The following is a 20,605-nucleotide window of genomic DNA, read 5'->3' on the forward strand; positions in this document are numbered from 1 at the left end:
TCCAGAAAGGATTTTCTCGTGCTCCCAGGCTTCCTGCTACAAGTCTGTTAATTTGGAGGATTTTAGGACACTCCAGATAGCCAGATTCATAAATTCCAAGGACTGCAGGATTTCCATTGCCTGAACTCCTGTGTGGCTCAGTCCAGGGAAAGCCCAGGGAATGTACTTAGCCAAGGACTTTGCATTTTCTGTACTCTGTGGCTGTGGAAGCTTGGGAAAAAGGAGAGAGCAGGCTGTCCTACAGTGCAGATCCATCTAGTGGTGGTTGACTGTTGCCATGGTTTTCTCCATGGATTAACAAGTGTTTCCATGTCAGTTGGTAGTTGTCAGGTTCCCAGGAATCCCTTTTAGACAACAGTGTGCATTGGAGGTTCTATTAATTCATTTTTATTTAAATTCATTGTTCCTCCGAAATTTTCTTCTTTTTTTTTTTAATTGTTGCTGGGTTTGTTTGTTTGTTTTGAAAGAAAACAAATATCAAACTCTGAAATTCCCCCCAAACCACGCATCTGGATTTCCAGGTTGCTCTGTTCCTGAGCATGGATTGACATGTCCTGCAAAAGAACCACGTCTTAACAATTCCATCTCATCACATTAAAATCATGGGGATTTGGGCCACTGGCTTTTTGGAATTGTAGATGATTGGGGATGGGAACTGTCCTAAAAGATGATCTTGTCCCTCCCTTGAGCTCAGGTCAGAGGAAATGGATCTATAAAATGAGCATGTGGTGGAGTATTTCTGTTAGGTGGGAATTTCTGGCTGTCCTGATGTTATGAAGCTGATTGCAGCATGCAAATCTGCTCTTGCTGCTTCGTGTAATCCAGGCAGAAACTGCATCACTTCAAGTCAGTTCTGAATGGGTTATCACTGAGGGAAAAGCTTTTCCATCCTACAGCAGTGCAAGTATAGGGTGTGTGACATAAATTCACCCAAAATCCAGTTCGTGATTAACACTTCAGCCTTTTCTGCCTCCTCTTTCCCAACAGCCCTTTCCCCACTCCCATAAACTACTTTCTTTATCCCAGACTCCCATAAACACAGCCCACACCTTTCCAACATCCTCACCCTTCCAACTGTCTGAGAATGGAACTGGGATCCCTGGAGCCTATCCCTGTTCTAAATGGATGTGCTGTTATCAGGGAAGGACTCTGAGCTGACATTCCCATTTCTTTTCCAGGTCAGGGCTGACATGCCAGTCTTTCATTCATCCATGTTTTTCCCTATGCATGGATAAGGCCACATCAGTTTGGGGCATGGCACCTGTCCCTGAGACTGAGACATCACCACAGGGAGGAAAGCACAGGAGAGAGACACTGGCAGGTGCTGTTTCCTTGCCCTGACAGGGAACAGAGAATATTTAGATGTGGAACTTCAAGCAGTGTCGCCAAAGAAAGCATTAGCTGTGAGGAGGAGAAGGGAGATGTTTATTTATAATAAGCCTTTTCATTGCTTGAGGGTTTTTACTTCTCTTGCTCTTGGTTATCCATATTCTGCTGGATTGAGAGGGGAAAGCTGACATCAGGAGAAAGTCATGTTAATAGAAAAGCTCTTTTTCATGGTGTTTTCCATTAATAAATCTGCTTTTCCAGCTCCTTGGGGAGTCTTTAGAACCAGTCCCAGGTGGAGTTGTGTGTCCCACAGATATGAGGCTGTATGAGCAGTCAGATATCCAACCCTACAAGGACAGCCCAGGCTGCTCCCCACAGCTGTCCCCAGAACTGCAGGACAGTTTGAGCACCTCATGGAATCACCACAGAATGGTTTGGGTTGGAAAAGACCCCAAACATAACCCAGTGCCACCCCCTGCCATGGGCAGGGACAGCTCCCACTATCCCAGGTGGCTCCAAGCCCCGACCAACCTGGCCTTGGACACTTCCAGGGATCTCTGGGCACCCTGTGCCCACCACAAAGAGAGGAATTTCTTCCAGATATCCAGTACCCTGAATGTCACACATTGATTTCTTCAACAGCACAAAAAAAAAATGGAGCTTCAATGTTGCTGGGACCTGAACAACTGCTCACAGCTGGCTCAGGGCTCTGCTCGTGGCATTCACAAGGTCCTTGCAGACCTTGACACCTGTGGCAGCAGCTTTCTTTGTGAGGAAGGGCCCAGAAAGGTCTCTGCAGTGCTTGTTTCTTCCCAGCTTTGTTTGCTCTGGGTAATTATTGGTGCACCGAAGGATATTAACTCTGGACGTGACAGCAGCGCTCTCAAACATCAACAGTGTAGTTGATTGTAATTAATTAAATGCTGACATGATCCCCAGCAAGCAAAACCTTCATTATGCTCAAATTAAACCCCCTGACACGGGTGCTTGACTCACTGTCAGTGCCTCCAAGTGCAATCAAATGCACAGAAATTCAGACATCACAGCACACGTGTGGAACACACAGAAAAACCTACAGCAGGGAATAAAGGTCACTGCTATTCCTAATTAAAGCAGTTTCTGGAGCACACAAGCAGTTTCTTAAATAGTTATTGCCCTTATCATGTCTGAAGTTCTGTGTGTCAGGATAATTTTTACAACTCTTTTATATTCAAGACCCACCACGTTTTGGGATGGAGTTTCAGGGTTTGAAAGGACTGCTCTGACTGTCTGCAGTGATTCACAGACACCTTCATCCCTAAGCACCTCATTCAATAATTTTTTCAACTCCTCTGTAATTCAAAGAAAAGTTTTCTCCCTCAAGAGACACTCAGCATTAACTCAGGACTACAAATAATGGAGAATCCCTGCCTCCAGTTATGCTTTTCCCAATTGTTTTATATCCTTGCTATTACAAACGACTGCTTTCTTCCCAGAGTAAATTTATCTAGCTAGAACTTCAAGCCATTACATTTTTCTACCATTCTTGGCTAGATTAAAGATACGTTTGCTGTCAGCAACAGCTTCTCCTGTATTTCACCATGAAGTGTGAGCAAATCACTTCAGTTTCTTCTGGATAATGCAAATACATCAAGACCCTTTAATCATGGTCTAAGTCAAGTTTTCCAGACCTTGTAGAGCTCCTCAGAGCATTTTCTGTCTCCTTTGGCTTCTTTTCTGCTCTGTGGGTACAGAAAAGGGACGTGGTTTTCCATATGAGTACCTCCATTTTTCAGTCTCTCTTGGTCTGGTTTGCCTGCTCCCACTTTTGGCATTTTATGATCTGAGTGTGAGTTATTATTATAAATTCTCTGTGACATGTCACTCCTAGGTGAATCACACCTGTCTTTTTGCCAGCAGCCCCGACAGCCATTCTGTGAAGGAGGTGACTGTAAAAGCAAGTCATCAAATTGTTCCTGGAAGGTAAAACATTCCTCCAATGAATCATTTAACCAAATTATTTGCACATGTTATTTTTCAGGGTGAGCACAAATACTGATCCAGAACTGGCATTATTGCTGATATATGCAGTGCTGAGGTAGATGCTGGGAACTCTCATGTTCAGAAGATATTTTCATGCTCGATGTCCATGAGTTTAATGAGAGTTCAGTGTGTAACAACCTTTAAAATCTGTGCCACGACCTTTATGTTAGAGATCATCACACGGCTCACCTTCACAGAGTAGTACAGGATATTTAATTATGAGCAGGTTGATAATATTGAAGAAGCAGGTTAGTGGTGTTGTCTGTGACAGATGGCTTCAGTTGCCAGGGAATTTGCTCTTTTCAGTGTTTTGGATATCTGGAGGAAATTTGTAGGGGGTCTGCATTGAAGGCAAGCTCAGTCCTGCCTCACAGCTAGAGAAGAGTCTCCTTACCCAGCCTTAAATTCATCGCACAAAGACAGGACTGAACAACTCTGCTCCAAGATCTTCTGGCCAAGACATGCTGGGGACCCACTGGGACCCCCACAGAATCCCCCAGAATCCCCCCAGACTTTACACAGCACTGCTGGTGGAAGTGCACAAGCAGAGCCAGTCATATATGGCACAGGATTTTGTTCTCTTGGAATAAGAAACGCATCAAAGTGACCAAAGAGGGAGGCAGCAAGTCAGGAACTAGTTGGTGATAAAGGAAAAAAGAGAGGATAATAATTTCCTGGGACTATTCTTTTCTTGATAAGGGCTGTCCACAAAAGCAGCACTTTCTCAAGAAGAGTTTGAAAGCCTACCTAGAGTCACTTCCCTGGAATGAGAAGTAAACATGCAAAATTTGCATATCCAAGAGCTAATTAGGAATCAAGGCAGGGAGAATACCCCATGTGCCAGGTCTGATATTTCTGAGCAATGAGTGAAGAGCATGGGAGTAAAGACACTTGTTTATCCAATGAAAAGGTGGAAGAGAGGCAGACAGAATCTCATGGACAGTACTCAAAGTGCCACAAAAATGGAATGCAAACCTTCATCCTTTCCCTTCAGGTTCAGAAATTTAAGAAATGAATAGGGACAGGGCAGGAAGCACATCAGTGGGGAGAGAGTCTCATTACCACAATGAGACACTTTGAGACACTTTCTCTCCTCAGCAGAGATCCCATTGCCCTGTGCAGGCATTTAATCCAGACAAATGCAGCATGGCTTTTGCATTCCCTCTCCTGAAACACCTCCTTAAAACTCCCTGTGGCTGTAAAGCTGATACAGAACCACTGTGATGTGATGGTTGGTCTGCTCCCAGGTTTCTTGGTCCTTCCCAGCATGGTCTCTGTGCTTGTCCCAGGCTCAGCTCTATGGGTAAGACAACCAGGCAGGCAGTTTTTGCCTCTTGTGTCAAAATACATGGCTTAAGTGCATCACTGCTGAATAACCAGATAAGGGAAACCAGTTCTAGTCATGGCATCCCTGCCCATGGCAAGGGGTTGGAATGAGATGATCTTTAAGGTCCTTCAAACCCAATCCATTCCACAATTCTTTGGTCACATCAGATGGACGTGACCTTCCCTGTGGAGATGAGGGAAAGGAACAAGTAAGAGGGGTCCTTCACAGGCAATCAGTGCAGCATTTAACAGCAGAATCTATCCCTGCAAGTTAAGGGCTTCAGGAACTGTTGGGAGTGATGAGGATGTTGTTATCTCACCACTCCTGATGTATTTTTGGAGCTCAGTTCCACAGACCCATTGTTTTCTAAGAGAGGGGGGAAAAATGTCTCTTGTTGAAGTGCAATGTGTTTAGAGCTTCATATCAACTGAAAAATGTCTTTCAGGGATGGGGAGAGACAGACCAACTCTGCTATCTCCCCTGAATGTTTCCAGGTTGGGGGAAAAGACGGAAATATGGTTTGGAGTTTTAAGTTTCCCTTCTTATCACAGGAAAAAAACATAAAGAAAGAGAAAGTGAGAGATGAGAAACCGTGGATTTTTCCATGCAAGCTAAAGCCAAAAGGGCTGTGCCTTGGAGCAGAGTGCGGAAACAGGGCAGGCGTTGGAGGATTTTCCCCTCCAAGCCTGAAAAGAAATAAGAAGCTGGCTGGCTGGTCTTGAATAACCCTTCCTGAGCCTGCGAAACCAGCCACAATTTTTCATCAGAGCTGAAAATATCCACCTCCCCCGTCCTTTTTTTTTCCTCCCACCCTTTCCTCCGTGACGCTGCGGCACCGGGCGCGGCGGTGCGGCTCTCTGGAGGATGCTGTCCAGCATCCATCAGAGCTGGCAGTGCCAGGCTCCACGGCCAGTGACGTCCTGTCTGCCCACTTCTGATACAAACAGAAAAGCCATCAGGGCTGGCACAGTGGAATCGCGCCGAGGAAGCTCCCACACTTCCTCTCGATATCGTGTTTTCCCAATTTCCCATGAGTTCCCAGCCATCAGCCACCACAGTGGTTCACTCTAGGATCCTTCCAGACCAGTGATGTCACCTGTGTGGGGGTCCTGGCAATACTCACCTGCCCCAGGTGAGTTCTGCTCACCCTGAGCTTCAAATTGAAGCCGGGATTTGTGCGTTTTGCTCTGGGTACAATTTTTTTTTCCCCGAGTTGGGTTGGTCCCAATGAAAAATTGCCTTTTTCCTCTGTGCAGTGCAGATCTGGCCTCACTGTACATAAAATGCCATGTGTTCCCAGCAGGATTCAGCCCTTCCAAGGCCTACCCTGCAGCCAAATCTGATCTACATATTTACGAGCTTGTAAACAGGACAGGGCGGGTGAGTTCACATTCTTAGAAAACCAAGTGCAGAGAAAAGAACTTCTGAGTTGGAAAAAACAAAGAGTAGTCTTGGGCCCAACCCAGCAAACACAGTGGTTTTTCCGAGACCTGGATGTCTTGCTTGAAAATCATTCCCCTCCATTCCTTTTCCACAGGATTTCCCCAAGCTTACCTTTTAATTTGGGAAAAAATACACATTCCCAATGTTCCTGAGCAGAGTGGAGGTGGCAGCTTGATAGAAACTTTGATAGAAAAGGCACGTTTTATCTTGGAGGTGAGTGGAAGCCAAACTTGTGTTTGCAGAAGCCACCAAAGAACAGCAGCTCCTTGCAAAGGGAAGTTCAAGGGAGGTGTTAAAAGGAGTTGAACAGCAGAAGGCAACTGGAGGGCTCACCACGAAGAGCTGCTGTCAACCAATGCAAGGAGTAGTCTGGAACAGGAATTCCCAAACCGTGCTCTCCAGATCTTGACAGTCCATGAAGGCCTGGCAAAAGGTTCATGGAAAACTAGAGTATGAGGGAGCCAGCCAGAAAAAAAAAAAAAAAATTGAGGATTAATAGTTTGTCATAGAATCATGGAATGGGTTGGATTGGAAAGGATCTTAAAGATCTCATTCAAGTCCTGGCCATTAGCAGAGGCACCTCCCATTATCCCAGGTTGCTCCAAGCCCTGTCCAGCCTGGCCTTGGACACTTGCAGAGATGCTGGAGCAGACACCACTTCTCTTGAGCAAGTGGTTCCAGAGCTTCCCCACCTTCTGAGCAAAGAATTTCTTCCTGGGAACTCATCTAAATCCCTCCTTTTTCAGTTCAAGAGCATTTCCCTTCATCTTATCACTGACCCTGTAAAATCAGTGCCTATGACTGGATTTTTGCCCATGAGACATTCTACCTCTGGTTTATTCCTGCTGAGACGGGAGCAAGTCAGTTTGTCTGTAAATGTTTCCTTTCCCCAGGCTGGTTATCCTGGCTGTGTTTCCTCGAGGTGTGCTCAGGGAAGAGATTCCCAGGCTCGGGCACAGCACGAGCTCAGGATGCTCCGGTTTGGGGAGCGGAGAGCCCCGGGAATGCTCCTCTCTGAGCAAGCTCTGCACTGCCCTGGAGGGAGCTTAGCAACCCCACAAGGCCATTGTGTTCGTTCAGATCCCGAGCCAGATGGAAATTTTCTTTTTAAAGGCTGCCCCGAGCGTGTTTCCTGTGGTGAACCATCCCGGCACGGATCTCAGCCATGCATCAGCACATGGATTCCAGTCTCCTTCCTGCTCAGCCAGCAGGACAACAGCTCTTGACATGCAGCTCGGTTGCCCTGACTTTTTCCTTCTCTCAGGAGACTCTTTTTTTTTCTTTGTTTGCATCTGGTAAATAAGAACCTTCCTGATATCTCCCTTTGGATTTGCCAGACTGGTCAATCTTTTATTTTTTTTTAATTAATTTTTTTTTCCTAATTTTATTTATGTCCTTTTGCTGAGTCCCATGATCCTCAGATTTGTTTTAAGGTCCCCTCTGGGGCTGGAGTCAGGCTATTACTTGTGAATCAAAGAACAGGCAGTTGGACACACACACATCTTTCCCAAGCACAAGGAACTCTGCAAAAATATTACCTTTAAGGGAGTCTGTACTAAAAGTCAGATGTCAAACGCCTACATCTTTATCTTCCTTTTAATTTTGTGATTAATTTCAAAGTCCATCTTCCTGTTGACCATGCTTTATTCAGCACTGTCTGTGTCCTGAATCTGCTGCCCAGGACTTCTCCTTGGAGGATGAACCAAGCAGCTAAAAAGGCTATTCCAGGGCAGAGTGAAGTGAGTTAATGGGGAGCATGATTTGAGGGTATGGGTTGGAATTAGAGCTCTTCAAGGTCCCTTCCAACCCAGACCATTCTCTGATTCTGTCATGAAAGCATTGCCTTAACAGTTTAAAAGATTTATTACAGAGTTTGGTTTGCTGAATCCAGGCCCCAGTGTGGTTTCAGAATTTTTCTCCCTTTCCTCTGTCAAGTCCTGCCTGAGTAGAGTCCACAGAGCTCCTGTTAAAAACCAAGAAGCAGGAAAAACTCATGGAGTCACAGAATACCAGGTTAGAAGGGACCTGAAGGACCATCCGGTCCAACTTTTCTTGGCAAAAGCACAATCTGCACAAGATGGTCCAGCATCATGTCCACCTGAATCATAAAAGTGGAATCCACCACTTCCCTGGGTAAATTATCCTGATGGCTGATTGCTGTCATGTTGAAAAATTGAGTGCAATAGGAATATCCCCAGGAATAACTTGCACCCATGACTCGTCATCTTTTCCAGGTGGCTCCTTGTGAAAAGGGAGTCACAATTTGTTTGTAGCTACACAGCGATGAAACCTCCCCCTCAGCTTTCTTTTCTCAAGAACTTTGCAAGCTCAGTTCTCTCAGCTTTTCCTCACATGGCAGCTTCCCAGTGCTTGGATCATCTTCCTGACCACTCTCTGGACCTTCTCCAGCCTGGTGGGGACCAAAACTGAGCACAATGTGTGGAGTGGCACAATTCCTTCTTCATCTCTGCTGGTGATGCCCATGTTGAAGCAGGTCTTCCTGAAGTGTCCACTTCCTCATTCTGTTTGGTATCATCAGGAAAATTCATCAGGACACACCCGATCCCATCCTCGAGATCACTTATGGAGGTATTAAACAGAGTTGGGAGCGATATCGATCCCATGGGTGACAGGTTGCCTCTTTGGGAAGAAGCTTTTTACCACCTCTCCCTGGGTGCCAGCCCTGTCAGTCCACTTTTCCAGACCAAAGTTCATCAGTTTCTCCAGGAGACTGTGGAAAACCATGTGGAAAACCATATGGAAAACCTAGGAGAAATCCAGTCAGATGAGATGCACCACTCAGGGCTTCTTTTGGTGGTACCCACCGTGTGCTGCTGGCAGTTTCTCCTTACAGACCTTGTTATCAACCCCTCTGAAGGCCACGATTTCTGAGTTATTCCTTTGTTTAAAACACGACTTCCTTCTTTAGAGATCCCTCATGAAAGATGGAATGTGGTGTATTCCTTGCAGGGCAAGAAGGTTTTGTGCATGGGTCATGCAGGTCTTTGGAAGGATGATGCAATGGATGAAATCACCTGGGGATTTCCTGATGATGATTTCAGCTGTGAGTCCCCGAATGAAGGGTCAGTGCCCTCCCAAGAAAGATGGTAAATAAAAAGATTCAGATTATTTAGCCTGGAAAAGAGAAGGCTTTGGAGGGAACTAACTGTGGCCTTCCAGCACCTGAAGGGAGCATATGAGAAAGATGGAGAGAGACTATTCACAAAAACATGGAATGACAGGAAAAGGGAGATAGATTCACGTTGAAAGAGAGTAAGTTTAAATTAGGTATTTTAAAAAATTCTTCCCTGTGAGGGTGGGGAGGCCCTGGCACAGGGTGCCCAGAGAAGCTGTGGCTGCCCCTGGATCCCTGGCAGTGTGCAGGGCCAGGCTGGATTTGGCTTGGAACAACCTGGGCTGATGGAAGTTGTCCCTGCCCATGGCAGAGGGTTTGGGATGAGATGATCTTTTAGATCCCTTCCAACTCAAACCATTCCCTGATTGTATGATTGAACCTTCTTTGGTCCCCCTCACCTAATCATATCACAAAAGCACATTCCCAATAATATCCAGCAAATTACAAGTTAAGTTTAGCTACAACTTGATCAGGAATCAAATTAACTAAGAGCAGCTATACTGTCAAAACAAAACAAAAAAAGAAAGACAAAAAAAAAGGGGTAAAAAAGATGATTTCAAGCCCCTGAAGCAAGAGTTGTAGAGCAGAGGAGAACAGAGTAAATACTTCACAGGGTCTTGCCCAAAGCCTGTCTTGTGGTCCATGCAGTGTCCCCATGGTCCTGCCACGTAATTCCTGCCTTGTGAAGTTCAGGATGTCTGGCAGAGCAGGGGGTGCAGTGTGGCAGCCCACCAGCCTGGATCTGCAGTGTGGAGCAGAAACTTTGCATTCTGTGCCCTGTGATGTGGCACCAGGGCATCTGGAGGTGGTTAAAGGAGTAGAGTCTGCTGGGGCAATGCTGGGGGCTGCAAAGCCAATTCCTTATGTTCTTTTGGGGATGGGCTCTGGAATAAATTGTTCCCTGGACCAAATTCATCTGGAGGGGTCTGGCTGGACCACGCTAAGCAAATTAGCACTTTTCACAATCCTTGGAATTACTTGTGAAGCTTCTGGCAGGGAACAGTGTAGATGAACCTGTGTGGCTTTCCACTTCACCTTCCACTGGTGAAATTCTTCCTGTGATTAAAGTCCTGTCCTGCACAGGGGAGAAACCTGGTGCATGGGAAGCTCTGGCACCTTCTCAGAGAGCATGAGATCAGTAGATGATTATGACATTCAGGGTAAAATCCATCAGGAATAACCTTGGATGCCCATGAGCCAGGAGTCTGAGTCCAGTCGTCCGAAAGCTGGTGTGATCCATCTGCCCGGTGACTTGCACTCAGGATGAGATGGATCTCTCCACTCTCACCACAAAACCTGCCCCCACTGACTGGCAGAGGAGCCCCAGCACCTGCTCAGGTGCCTGCACTCAGTCAGGTGATTCACACAAGAATTCACACAAGATTCACGGGCGATTCACACAAGAGCCACGCTTTTCAGGAAATTAGATGCCTCATAAATGTCTTCACATCAATTACTCCCACCAGTGGTCCAAATTCTCAGGATTACTCAGAGAAGATCTCCAATATTTGAGGGGAATAAAGGGCAATTTTGGTCCAAGTCCTACTGATGGGCAGCACCTTAGACAAAAGTTTTGAGGACATCGATAGGAACATAATCCTAAATGTTGGGAGACAGGTTTGGAGGCCATGAATTTGACAGTGAATGACCAGAACAAGGCTCTGATTCATTATCCTCCTCTTGCTGACACACAGACCACACTCAGACCTCAGATTTGAGATCCTGCTTGAGAGCATTGGTGTTTTTCAGAGCCCTTGACTGGCTTCTCCTCCCTTTTCAATCTCCCCACCACTGCCAGACGAAAGTTTCCCTGATGTCCCTCACACCTAAAGCTTCCCTCCCTCCCCACCAGGGCCCACACTCCAGCTTTGCACACCCCACCACTTTGGCATGGCCAGGAGCTCTCCAGGAGCATCTTCCCAACCATGATCTGAGACAAAACACTGCCTAGAAGGTCAGCAATGGTCAGGAGAGTGGTGGCTTCTGCCTGCTTCTCTTTGGGCCAGACCAGGAGGCAGAAGTTGGACACACAGGCAGCAGAGAGGCACAAGGCAGCTCTTTGGGGCTTTCATTGGGAAGCTGCTGCTAATCTGTGACATTGTTTATGGGGTTGGCTGGAGGGCTGACAGGCCTGAGCAATTCCACCCGATATCCCAATGCCATCGTCCTCCAGGGAAAATTCTTGAGTGGCTGTGAACATGCTGTCCTCCCCCCCAGGCCAAGCAGCTCTTGGATCCATCCTCGGAGGGCAGCGAACTCCCTGATCACTCCAAGACACACCAAGGAGGTGTTAACCCTCTAGGGACCCTGATGTGCCTACAAATACCCAGTGGAGATGGTTAACAGAGAACAGAGGAGAAGGTCAGGAAAGACCAGCCAGAATCTGAGTCCCACACACTGGGAGAAGGCCTTGCTGAAATCCAGCCCGTTCTCCCACAGCTTGGCAGCTTGCACCAGCGAGGTTGTCCATCCTGGGGGCCTGGGAAGGAGCTGGCAAGGAGAGGTGCAAGCTGGGTATTGAGCTGAAAGGGGCAGCTCAGGATTATTTTGGAGCAGATTTAATTAATTTACTTTTTGAGAGTCAGGAAAAAAAGAAGGGAGTGAGGGGAAATTTAGGTTGGATACAAGGATACAAGGTTTTTGAACATCAGGGTGGACAGGCCCTGGCACAGGGTGCCCAGAGAAGCTGTGGCTGTTCCTGGATCCGTGGAAGTGTCCAAGGCCAGGTTGGACAGGTCTTGGAGCCACCTGGGACAGTGGAAGGTGTGGAATGAAATGGGCTTTATGATCCCTCCCAACCCAAACCATTCCACGATTCTCTGACTTCCTTTGGCCAGGAGGACCCACAGTGAGCAGCTGTGGTACCTCTTACGCCAGGGAATTTTCTCTACCAGCTGCAATTCGTTTGACTTGCTGCTCTGATACCTCCCAAAGCAGTCTTCAGTGCACTCTGAACCTTTGAGGCCACATCCAGGAGAAGTTCAGGTGATGGCACACCTCTCCCTACCACCATCTTAATCCTACATATGGATTTCTGGAGTTTCCTAACTTAGAAACAGAGTGGTTCACACATTGGTAATTTTTTTATATATATACATATATATGTATATATATATGTGTATATATATATATATATATGTGTGTATATATATATATATATATACATATATATTTTTTTATATATATATATTTATTTTTTTTTAACTTTCCATGAGTTTGGCCAATCAATTTTTCCCTCCTGCTTGCAGGGACATCCACAGCTGAGCAACCTGCTGTGAGATGAGCCATGTCCTCTTCTCAGCTCTTCACCTGCCTCCTCCTGTGGGAGGTTTCACCTTCCCTCTCCTGTGATGACACCTGTAAGATCCAGCTCTCAAAAAGCTCTTTTTTTTTGCCAGCCCTTTCCTGCTACAAAGCCCACACCAAGCCACAGCAACTCCTTTATCAGTGTTGAACAGTTCTGCTGGTCCTTGCATTTCCCAGCTGTGGCAGCACTGGGACATGACTTTGTCCCTTTGTTTTGCTCACCTTCTGCCATGTCTGCAGCAGCATTCCTGCACCATGGAATATTCAGGACATGCTGCAAAGCAGGGACCTGTTAGAACAAAGATGCCCTTGCCAACCAAGCCTGCTCATGAATTCTGGCTGTACACTGGGAGCCAGGGCCAGAATTTTGATTGGACTGGCTCCATTTGCATTGGTGCATTTGTCTTTTTTTTTTCTTCTTGTTTTGCTTTATTTTTTTGAATAAATAGCTGAACACTGGGACCAGCAGCGCTCTGAACAATCCAAGTGATATCACCTTCCAGTGAGTCATGGGGAGGGCAGGGTGGAGAAGGGCAGGCAAGGAAAGATCATGGGATTGTGTTAGCTCAAACAACCTAAAAAAAAAGGGATATGTGTTTGGATACATGGAGGGCAGATTGCATCTGCTACCACCCATCACTGAGTTTTGGGAAGCATGCCATGGCTCTGGGGATTTTTACCTTCCTGGTTTTCCCCAAATATGAACAGGGTGATTAATTAGTAGGGTAATTAATTAGGTTAATTAACAAGTTAATTAACAAGTAATTATTTTTTTCTTAAAAGAAAAGCTATGAGCACATATTTTATTGGCTCGACTTTTGCATCATCAAAAAAATTGAAGTTCAGTCTTCAAACCATGTTTACTCTGTAGCTTCAGTCACTTTGCAAGGTGCAAACAGGCTTTTCCTGAGCTCACCTGCAGCTTTCTTAATTTCTGAAGATAATTATTTAGGTTTGCAACAGGACATACAGCCCTTGCTCTGACCAAGCTCTGTCAGATTCAGATTTTGCAAGGTGTGGGATGATCTTTAATAAAATGATGGAAGGAATAAAGTCCCCATAAGGACTGTTGAGACCCCAGCATTATTATTATAAATTCCGATGGATGTCCTTAAGGTGGGTGTCACCATCTCCTCCTCCCTCACCCCATGAGGTGTTGAGCGGGCTCAACAGGGCTGATTTTGAGTTTAAACAAGACCAGGTTTCTGTTGGATGGTGGCACAGATCCTACAGAAATCGTGTTTCCTGTTCTTTGATGTTGCCCTCTACTCATCTTAATGCTTTTGGGGCCAGATGACTGAAAATTGCTCTTACACCGAGATAACAGACTGAAGTGCTGGTGCATCACTCTTGTCTTGCTATTCCTGATATTTTACTCACATTCTCTATTTCTAGGCCTTGGACACATCCTTCTGTGTTTCCTGAGCTCTTCAAGTGTCCACCACTCAGTACTGACTTTCACTTATTTATATAGGGAATATTACAAAGCACAGCCCAAAAACCCTCAAAGTGCTGTTGCATATTCGAGTATGTGAAAGCAAGAGCTGATTTATTCGATTTTTTTACACATTCCCTAAAAAAGACCCCTCAAATCCTCTTATGTGCAGCCTCCCAGTGCCCATGAGAGGATTCTGATGCTCCAGCATGTGCAGAGGAGCTGTTCTGGGGACTCCCTGCCCAGCTCTGTTCGTCCCAGGGCCAGGAAATGAGGAAACTCTGGATGCACTCAGGACACGTCCCTTCCAAGGGGCACGCTTATTTGCATGGCAATGAAGATGGTAATGGGCCCCTTGTCTTCATATGTACACAAGGTTCTCACTGGGTAAAAACCAGCCAGAGTTGAAATTCAGAGAATTCAGAGCTTCTTTTCCTTTTCAATTTGTGTTTTCTATCTGGATGCAAAAGACAAAGCACGTAGTACAGAAACTGCATTGTGCCCTGAACTGCTAAACACCAGATAGAAGTTATTATTTTAGCAACCATCAGGCTGTTTAGGCAAGCACCAATCCCCTAAGTAGCCTGGCTCAAGCAGTAATTACCAGTTGAATTTAAAAAGAGACCCTTCTTTTATTTGCTTTGTTACCATAGCTTTTTGTTTTCTTTTCCTCTCTCTTGAAGCTAAAAAATGCTCCATAGAGCTGCAGCTCCTCTGAGAACCCAGAGCACGCTGCAAGCAGGGTTCACAGCAACACTGTGAAGAGGTCATGGTCATTAACCCTTTCTCTGTGGGGAAACTGAGGCAGGAAACCTCTCCCTGACAAGGGAATAAGCAGGATTTCGTGTTTGATGAAGACCATCATCTTCTTATGTCCCATTTCCTGACACACCCATGGTTCCTGCAGGTCCAGGGGGGGTGGGCTGGGGGCACTGTGAAAAAGGGGGATGGTCAAAGCCATGGTGGGATGAAGACTGGAGATGTTATGGAAGGCAAAGGGGGATGGCCCCAGTACCACTGGGGTGGCTCAAAGCTCCTGGCTGTCACTTAGGGAGGTGTTTCTGGTGGGGTTAAAATCAAAACTGGTCATTCCAGCAGCCCAGAGCCAACCTGGAAATCTCAGCACCGTCCCCAAGAGAATAAAGTCCTTTAATCTAAAACAACCAAGGTGAGGTCATTGCCTCTACCAAACTGAGCCCCGTGTTAAGGGAGCTGGCAGGGAAGATGGAGAGAGAGAATTTATGAGGGCATGGAGTGACAGGACAAGGGGGAATGGCTTCAGACTGCCAGAGGGCAGGGATAGATGGGATATTGGGAAGGAATTGCTCCCTGTGAGGGTGTGAGGCCCTGGCACAGGGTGCCCAGAGAAGCTGTGGCTGCCCCTGGATCCCTGGAAGTGTCCAAGACCAGGTTGGATTGGGCTTGGAACAGCCTGGGCTGATGGAAGGTGTCCCTGTCCATGGCAGGGAGTTTGGGATGAGATGATCTTTCAGGTCCCTCCCGACCCAAACCATTCCATGATTCCATGATCATCGATTGCTCCATTCAAAGCCACTGGCTGCACCACCAGGAGCTGCTCATGAAGCTGCAAATGCCTTCATTTCCAGGAAGACCCTGAGTCTTCCCAGCACAGCGATGTCATTCCTGCTCACTGTCCTCATCCCATGCCCCGAGAGCCAGCCTGAGCTCCTGCCTGCCTTGGGTGGGCCTCCAGCAGATATTTCAGCTGCTTTGCCTGCCCAGACACCACAAAATGCTGGGATCTCTCCATCTTCTCCCACATACCCGTGATGGAGCTGCCCACCTACCTAATGTTGAGTCTGGCTGAAATTTCTCCACTTTTTAGGGATGGGTGTATGCAAGTTTTGCTGGAACCAGTTCTCTGAGTTTCCTGGTGGATGGTTTTCCTCCAGCAAACAGCCCAGGGAGCTTTTCTGTATTGTCAGTCACGAATTTCTGGCTCCTGGCACCTGTTTTACTGTTTTGACACCAAGCTTAAGAGCACAGGGGAAAATAATAATGATATCTGGAGTTAATGTTATTTACTTAAATACAAATTAACGCTCAGTCACATGGCGGCGTGATTTGTCATCTGGAGCTAAAATTAAAAGAAATTAAGGCTGAGTCAGAAAGTTATTTCAGATCCAAGTGGGGAATGCTGTTCTGAGGTCATGTGGGAGCAACACTGACATCTTCTGGCTCAAAAAAAAAATATATATATCTCCTGTTTTTCACCAAGAAAACCACTGGGAAACTGCAAAAACCTGAGGAGGGACTGGGTGTACAAAAGTGTTTTAAAGTATCAAGGAGGAGGTTTGGGGCAGTGGATATTATCTGAGCCCACTTAACAGCTCCCCTTAGCATGACCACAGAATCTGAACAGGGGGTGTGTGACACTGGTGACCCAAAGGACACGAGGGGAGGAGGTGAAGGGGTGTTGCTCTTCTCTCAGTGCAGGTGGCAGGGCTGTGGCCATACTTTCATGCTGAAGTCTCTAAGTCTGGAGGCAGTAAATTACCTGAAAGTCACATCCCACTAGGCTGGGTTGCTCCAAGCCCCATCCAACCTGGCCTTGGACAGTTCCAGGGGTGAGGAGACACAGTTTCTCTGGGAAAACATGTTCCAAAATCTCACCACCACCACACCATCAGCCTTTTCTGCACATCTCACCTCCTCCAGAGTGGACTGACCACCACCCGTATCACCTCACTCTGCCACACCCTTCCACTTTCTCTAACCATGTTCCTTTCAATCTCTCCCAAGGTTCTTTCTTCCCATCCCTGAAGCCCTCCGAAATCGTCTTCAAGATCATCTTCTGGCTGGGCTACTTCAACAGCTGCGTGAACCCCATCATCTACCCGTGCTCCAGCAAGGAGTTCAAGCGCGCGTTCATCCGGCTGCTCAAGTGCCAGTGCCAGCGGCGGCGACGGCCCATCTGGAGGGTCTACGACCACCACTGGAGAGGGGCCTCCATCAACAGCTCAGTGCAGGACTCAGAGACAGACCTGAGGCCCAGGATTAACACCCTGAACAGCTCCTTCATATTTAACTCCTCCTTCCAGGAGAGAGCCAGTAAGAGGCGAACGCTCAGCTTCAAGGGCTGGAAAATGCTCACCCCTTTCCAGAAACCAGCATCCACCCAGCTGAAGGAGAAGATGAACAGCCTTTCTAACAAAATCCGGGGTGGCTCCAGCAAAGGGGGGGTGACAGCCACCTACAAAACAGAGGTGGAGTCTGTCTCGATTGGGATCCCTCATGATTTCACAGAAACCATCGACTACCAAACCCATGACTTAACAGACTGCTGTGGGCTGAGAGAAACAGATATTTGAAGCCTCTGGGGCAGCTGTCGATGGTTTCTTTAGAGGCATCCAGCAGAAACATGGAAGGATACCAGCTGTGGGTCTGTCAGGCAGGCTGGAAGCAGCAATCAGGTATTAAATGCAGTTGCCCAAAGGTTATCCAAGCATCCCCCACATGGAGCTCAGCCCCATCTGTGGGATTATGGGTTCCTCAAGTTAGAGCCAATGGCATATCCCATTCTACAGCCACAGCAGGAGGAGAAGGTGTGGATATGACCTTAGGGCTGGAGCTGTCTCCTCTGGTGGATGGTTGTCTTTGGCTTTGGAAGAAACTGCAATTAAGGGAAACCAGGATGTCTCCTTTGCCTTAAAAACACCACACTGAGTTCTAACGGAAAGATTGAATCCCTAAAGTTGCCAACCCTGCCTTAGTACACGTGGCCATGTTTCCATCCCGAGGCAGCAGCCAGGAGGACTCTGCCAAGCAGGAGCTGGCAGCTGGTCCTTCGTGTGGGTGGGTTGGGAGCTTGTAGGTCCTGAGCAGGACATCCAGACGAGGCCTTGGCTTTGGAGGGAGAGCAGACTGGGGTATTCCCAAGCAAGGTGGAGGGATCCCGGCTCTCAGCCATCATCTCTGCAGTGGCCACAGCTTTGGCCCTTCCACATCACCTGGTTTCAGGCCAGAGGAGTATTCCAGATGTGTGCACTCTTGCCAAGGGGTGTGCAGGTCTCTCTCCTCTAATTCCATCCTGTGAAGCATTTCGCATTTCACTTTCCAGTGAAACACTTGCAACCCACCTTGCTTTAGTGAACATCCATCTGTGGCACACAGAGAAATCAGCTCCTTCTGGTGTCAGTCATCCCCAAACTTTCCTGTCCCCTTCTTTGCTCTTGATGTTTTTGCTCAAAAAACGCAGGATAAAAAATGCATCCCAGGGGCTTCACTCAGGACAGAAGGAAATGGCCTCAGGTTGTGTCAGGGAAGATCTAGGCGGGATATGAGGAAGAATTTCTTCACTCAAAGGGTGGTCAGGCACTGGACCAGGCTTCCCAGGGCAGTGGAGGAGTCACCATCCCTGCAAGTGTTCAAAAGACGTGTTAATGTGGCACTTGAGGAGATGTTTAACGGTGAGTGGGGTGGTGCTGGGTTAATGGTTGGATTCCATGATCCAAGAGGTCTTTTCCAACCTTAATGATCCTGTGATTCCATAACGCAGGTCCTCAGCCAGCCTGTGCTGTGGCTCAGGAAAGGTGGAATGGCTGAGTTTGGAAGTTTGCATTTCTACTGCCAGCAGAGTCCAAGCTGGAGTGGAGCTGAGCTTCTCAGGAAGAGAGATCTTCTCCCCAGTCAGGGTCACACTCATGATCCTTCTCCCAGGGGCCCTCCCACATGCTTGACACACCAAACTTTTGGTGGCTGCCAACAATTGCCTTGGTTGTGTCAAAAGTAGTGACAATTAAAGTGGGTTTTTTCCCTGCTCACAGCCCCAGAGTGTGAGCACCCCTCAGGAGGGCACCACGGCCTCCTCCAGGAAACTCAAGGAGCTGAAGCCATGGCAAGCCCACCTTGACCAGGCAGCTCAGGAAATGGTCACCCAAACTCTGCTTGGCCTTGGACTGCAGGCACTGGTTTGAAAATTCAGAGTGGTTTAATCAAATTTTAGATAAGGAGCCCCAAGGAGCGGCCATCAGGTGAAGCCATGAGCAGGATGTAGGTGATGGAGGCAGAGGACAGATCTGAGGTGAAGTGCCCCAAGCCAGGGAACTAAAGAACAGGAATGTGAAGTCCTGAGGGGTGGAAACGTGTCCTGGGTGGAAACTGCTCCACATCAGCACTGCCCCTCAAACAAACCCATGAGGAGCCTTTCATGGAAGTGCCTGCAGCACATCCAGCTCATCCCACTAAGGGTGGCTGCCAAAGGAAGATGAAAGGCTCCCAGGAACAGCGAGGAGAATGTCACCTTTCTTTCTGATGTTCTGATTTGCTTTAAAGGACAACAAAGCAGGAGGGAAGTTGGACTTTTTTATTGTTTTACTCTTTTGTGCAGTGCGTATTGAGACAAGAGATCTGGAGCTGGCCCTGTCTCAATACCCTTTACTTGATGCAGGACAAACTGGACCAATTATTGCACAAATACCAGCAGATTTTGTCCAGATATTTTCCTCCCAGCAGCAAATCCCAGCACTTGCACTGAACTCAGACTCACAACCACCTGCATTTTCTCCAGCATCTGCTAAACCAGGCTGAGGTTGCCAGCTCTGCCCTACCAAAGCAGGGAACTTCTGTGGGGAAATATGGCTTTTATCCCCTGTTTATTTGGCTTTGGAGGGAAATGAGACCTTACAGTGATGATGGGGTGACACACAAAGTCATTTGGAAGTTGAGAACTGCAGCTGCCATGGGTTTCCTGGGTGGTTTTGGGATCCCAATGGAAGGCACTGGCCATGTGGCAGAGAAAGGAGCAGGGAGAGGACAGTCCATGAGTGCATCTGTGACCAGACAGACAGACAGACATCAGATCTGTGTCTATATAAACGTGTCACTCCCAAAATAACAGGCATTCTCCTGCAAATGGGCAAGCATCCCTCTATAAATGAAGATTTAGCAAATGCTGGCAAGCAGTGCATTCCTATAAATGAGCTGGTATTACTGCTTATGCTGCTCCCTGATCTTTTCAATATATATATATTTTTTTTTTTCTCCAGTATTGTAATATTTATATTTACAGCCTCCAGCCCCTTGAAAGCTTTTCAAGAAGGAAAAAAGGATTAGTCTGGAGGTCTGCTGCCTCTCCACCCCATGTCTTTACAGACCTACAAGGCAGAAAATAAAGTCTGTTTAAGCACACACATGAGACACACACATAAATGCCCAAATTCTGGCTCACTGTGTTTGATCTGGCCTCAAGGGATGCCCTGGAAGGTGCTGTAGGAAAGCCTTGAGCTCTGCTGTGCTGCACTCAGGTGAAATATTTGGTTTTCACCCTGTTTTCATTTGGCATCTTGCACCAGAAGCAGTGCCAGGACTGGACTCTGAGGCTGCTCGTGCAGAGCTTCATTTAGAGGAGACAGGGCTGGCTTTGCTGGGCAGGGAGGAAGGAAAATCTTGTATGAAATATAACCAGAGTGTCTGGAATTGAGCATTTCTCCTTGAAATATTTCCAAGTTTGGAAAAACGGGCTCAGACTTTCAGGAGGTAAATTCAGTCTGATCCCACAGATTTCCCTGGATCCTCAAGGGTGTGACCAGCTGTGGGAATGGCCCTGCTCCAGCAGATTTTCCAGGCAGGCCATTTCCCAAAGCAC

General features: G+C 47.2%; 1 protein-coding gene across 1 annotated transcript in view; it reads left to right on the forward strand.

Moving 5' to 3' along the window:
* Positions 1–20,605, forward strand: part of ADRA1D (adrenoceptor alpha 1D) — a 43,489-nt gene that overhangs the window by 18,017 nt on the left and 4,867 nt on the right. Inside the window, exon 2 of the mRNA XM_058838392.1 lies at positions 16,762–18,428. Coding sequence (XP_058694375.1) covers positions 16,762–17,330 — 569 coding nt within the window. The 3' untranslated portion in view covers positions 17,331–18,428. The remainder of the gene's footprint in view (positions 1–16,761; positions 18,429–20,605) is intronic.

Source organism: Poecile atricapillus, chromosome 4, assembly GCF_030490865.1.
Source record: "Poecile atricapillus isolate bPoeAtr1 chromosome 4, bPoeAtr1.hap1, whole genome shotgun sequence".
NCBI lineage: Eukaryota > Metazoa > Chordata > Aves > Passeriformes > Paridae > Poecile > Poecile atricapillus.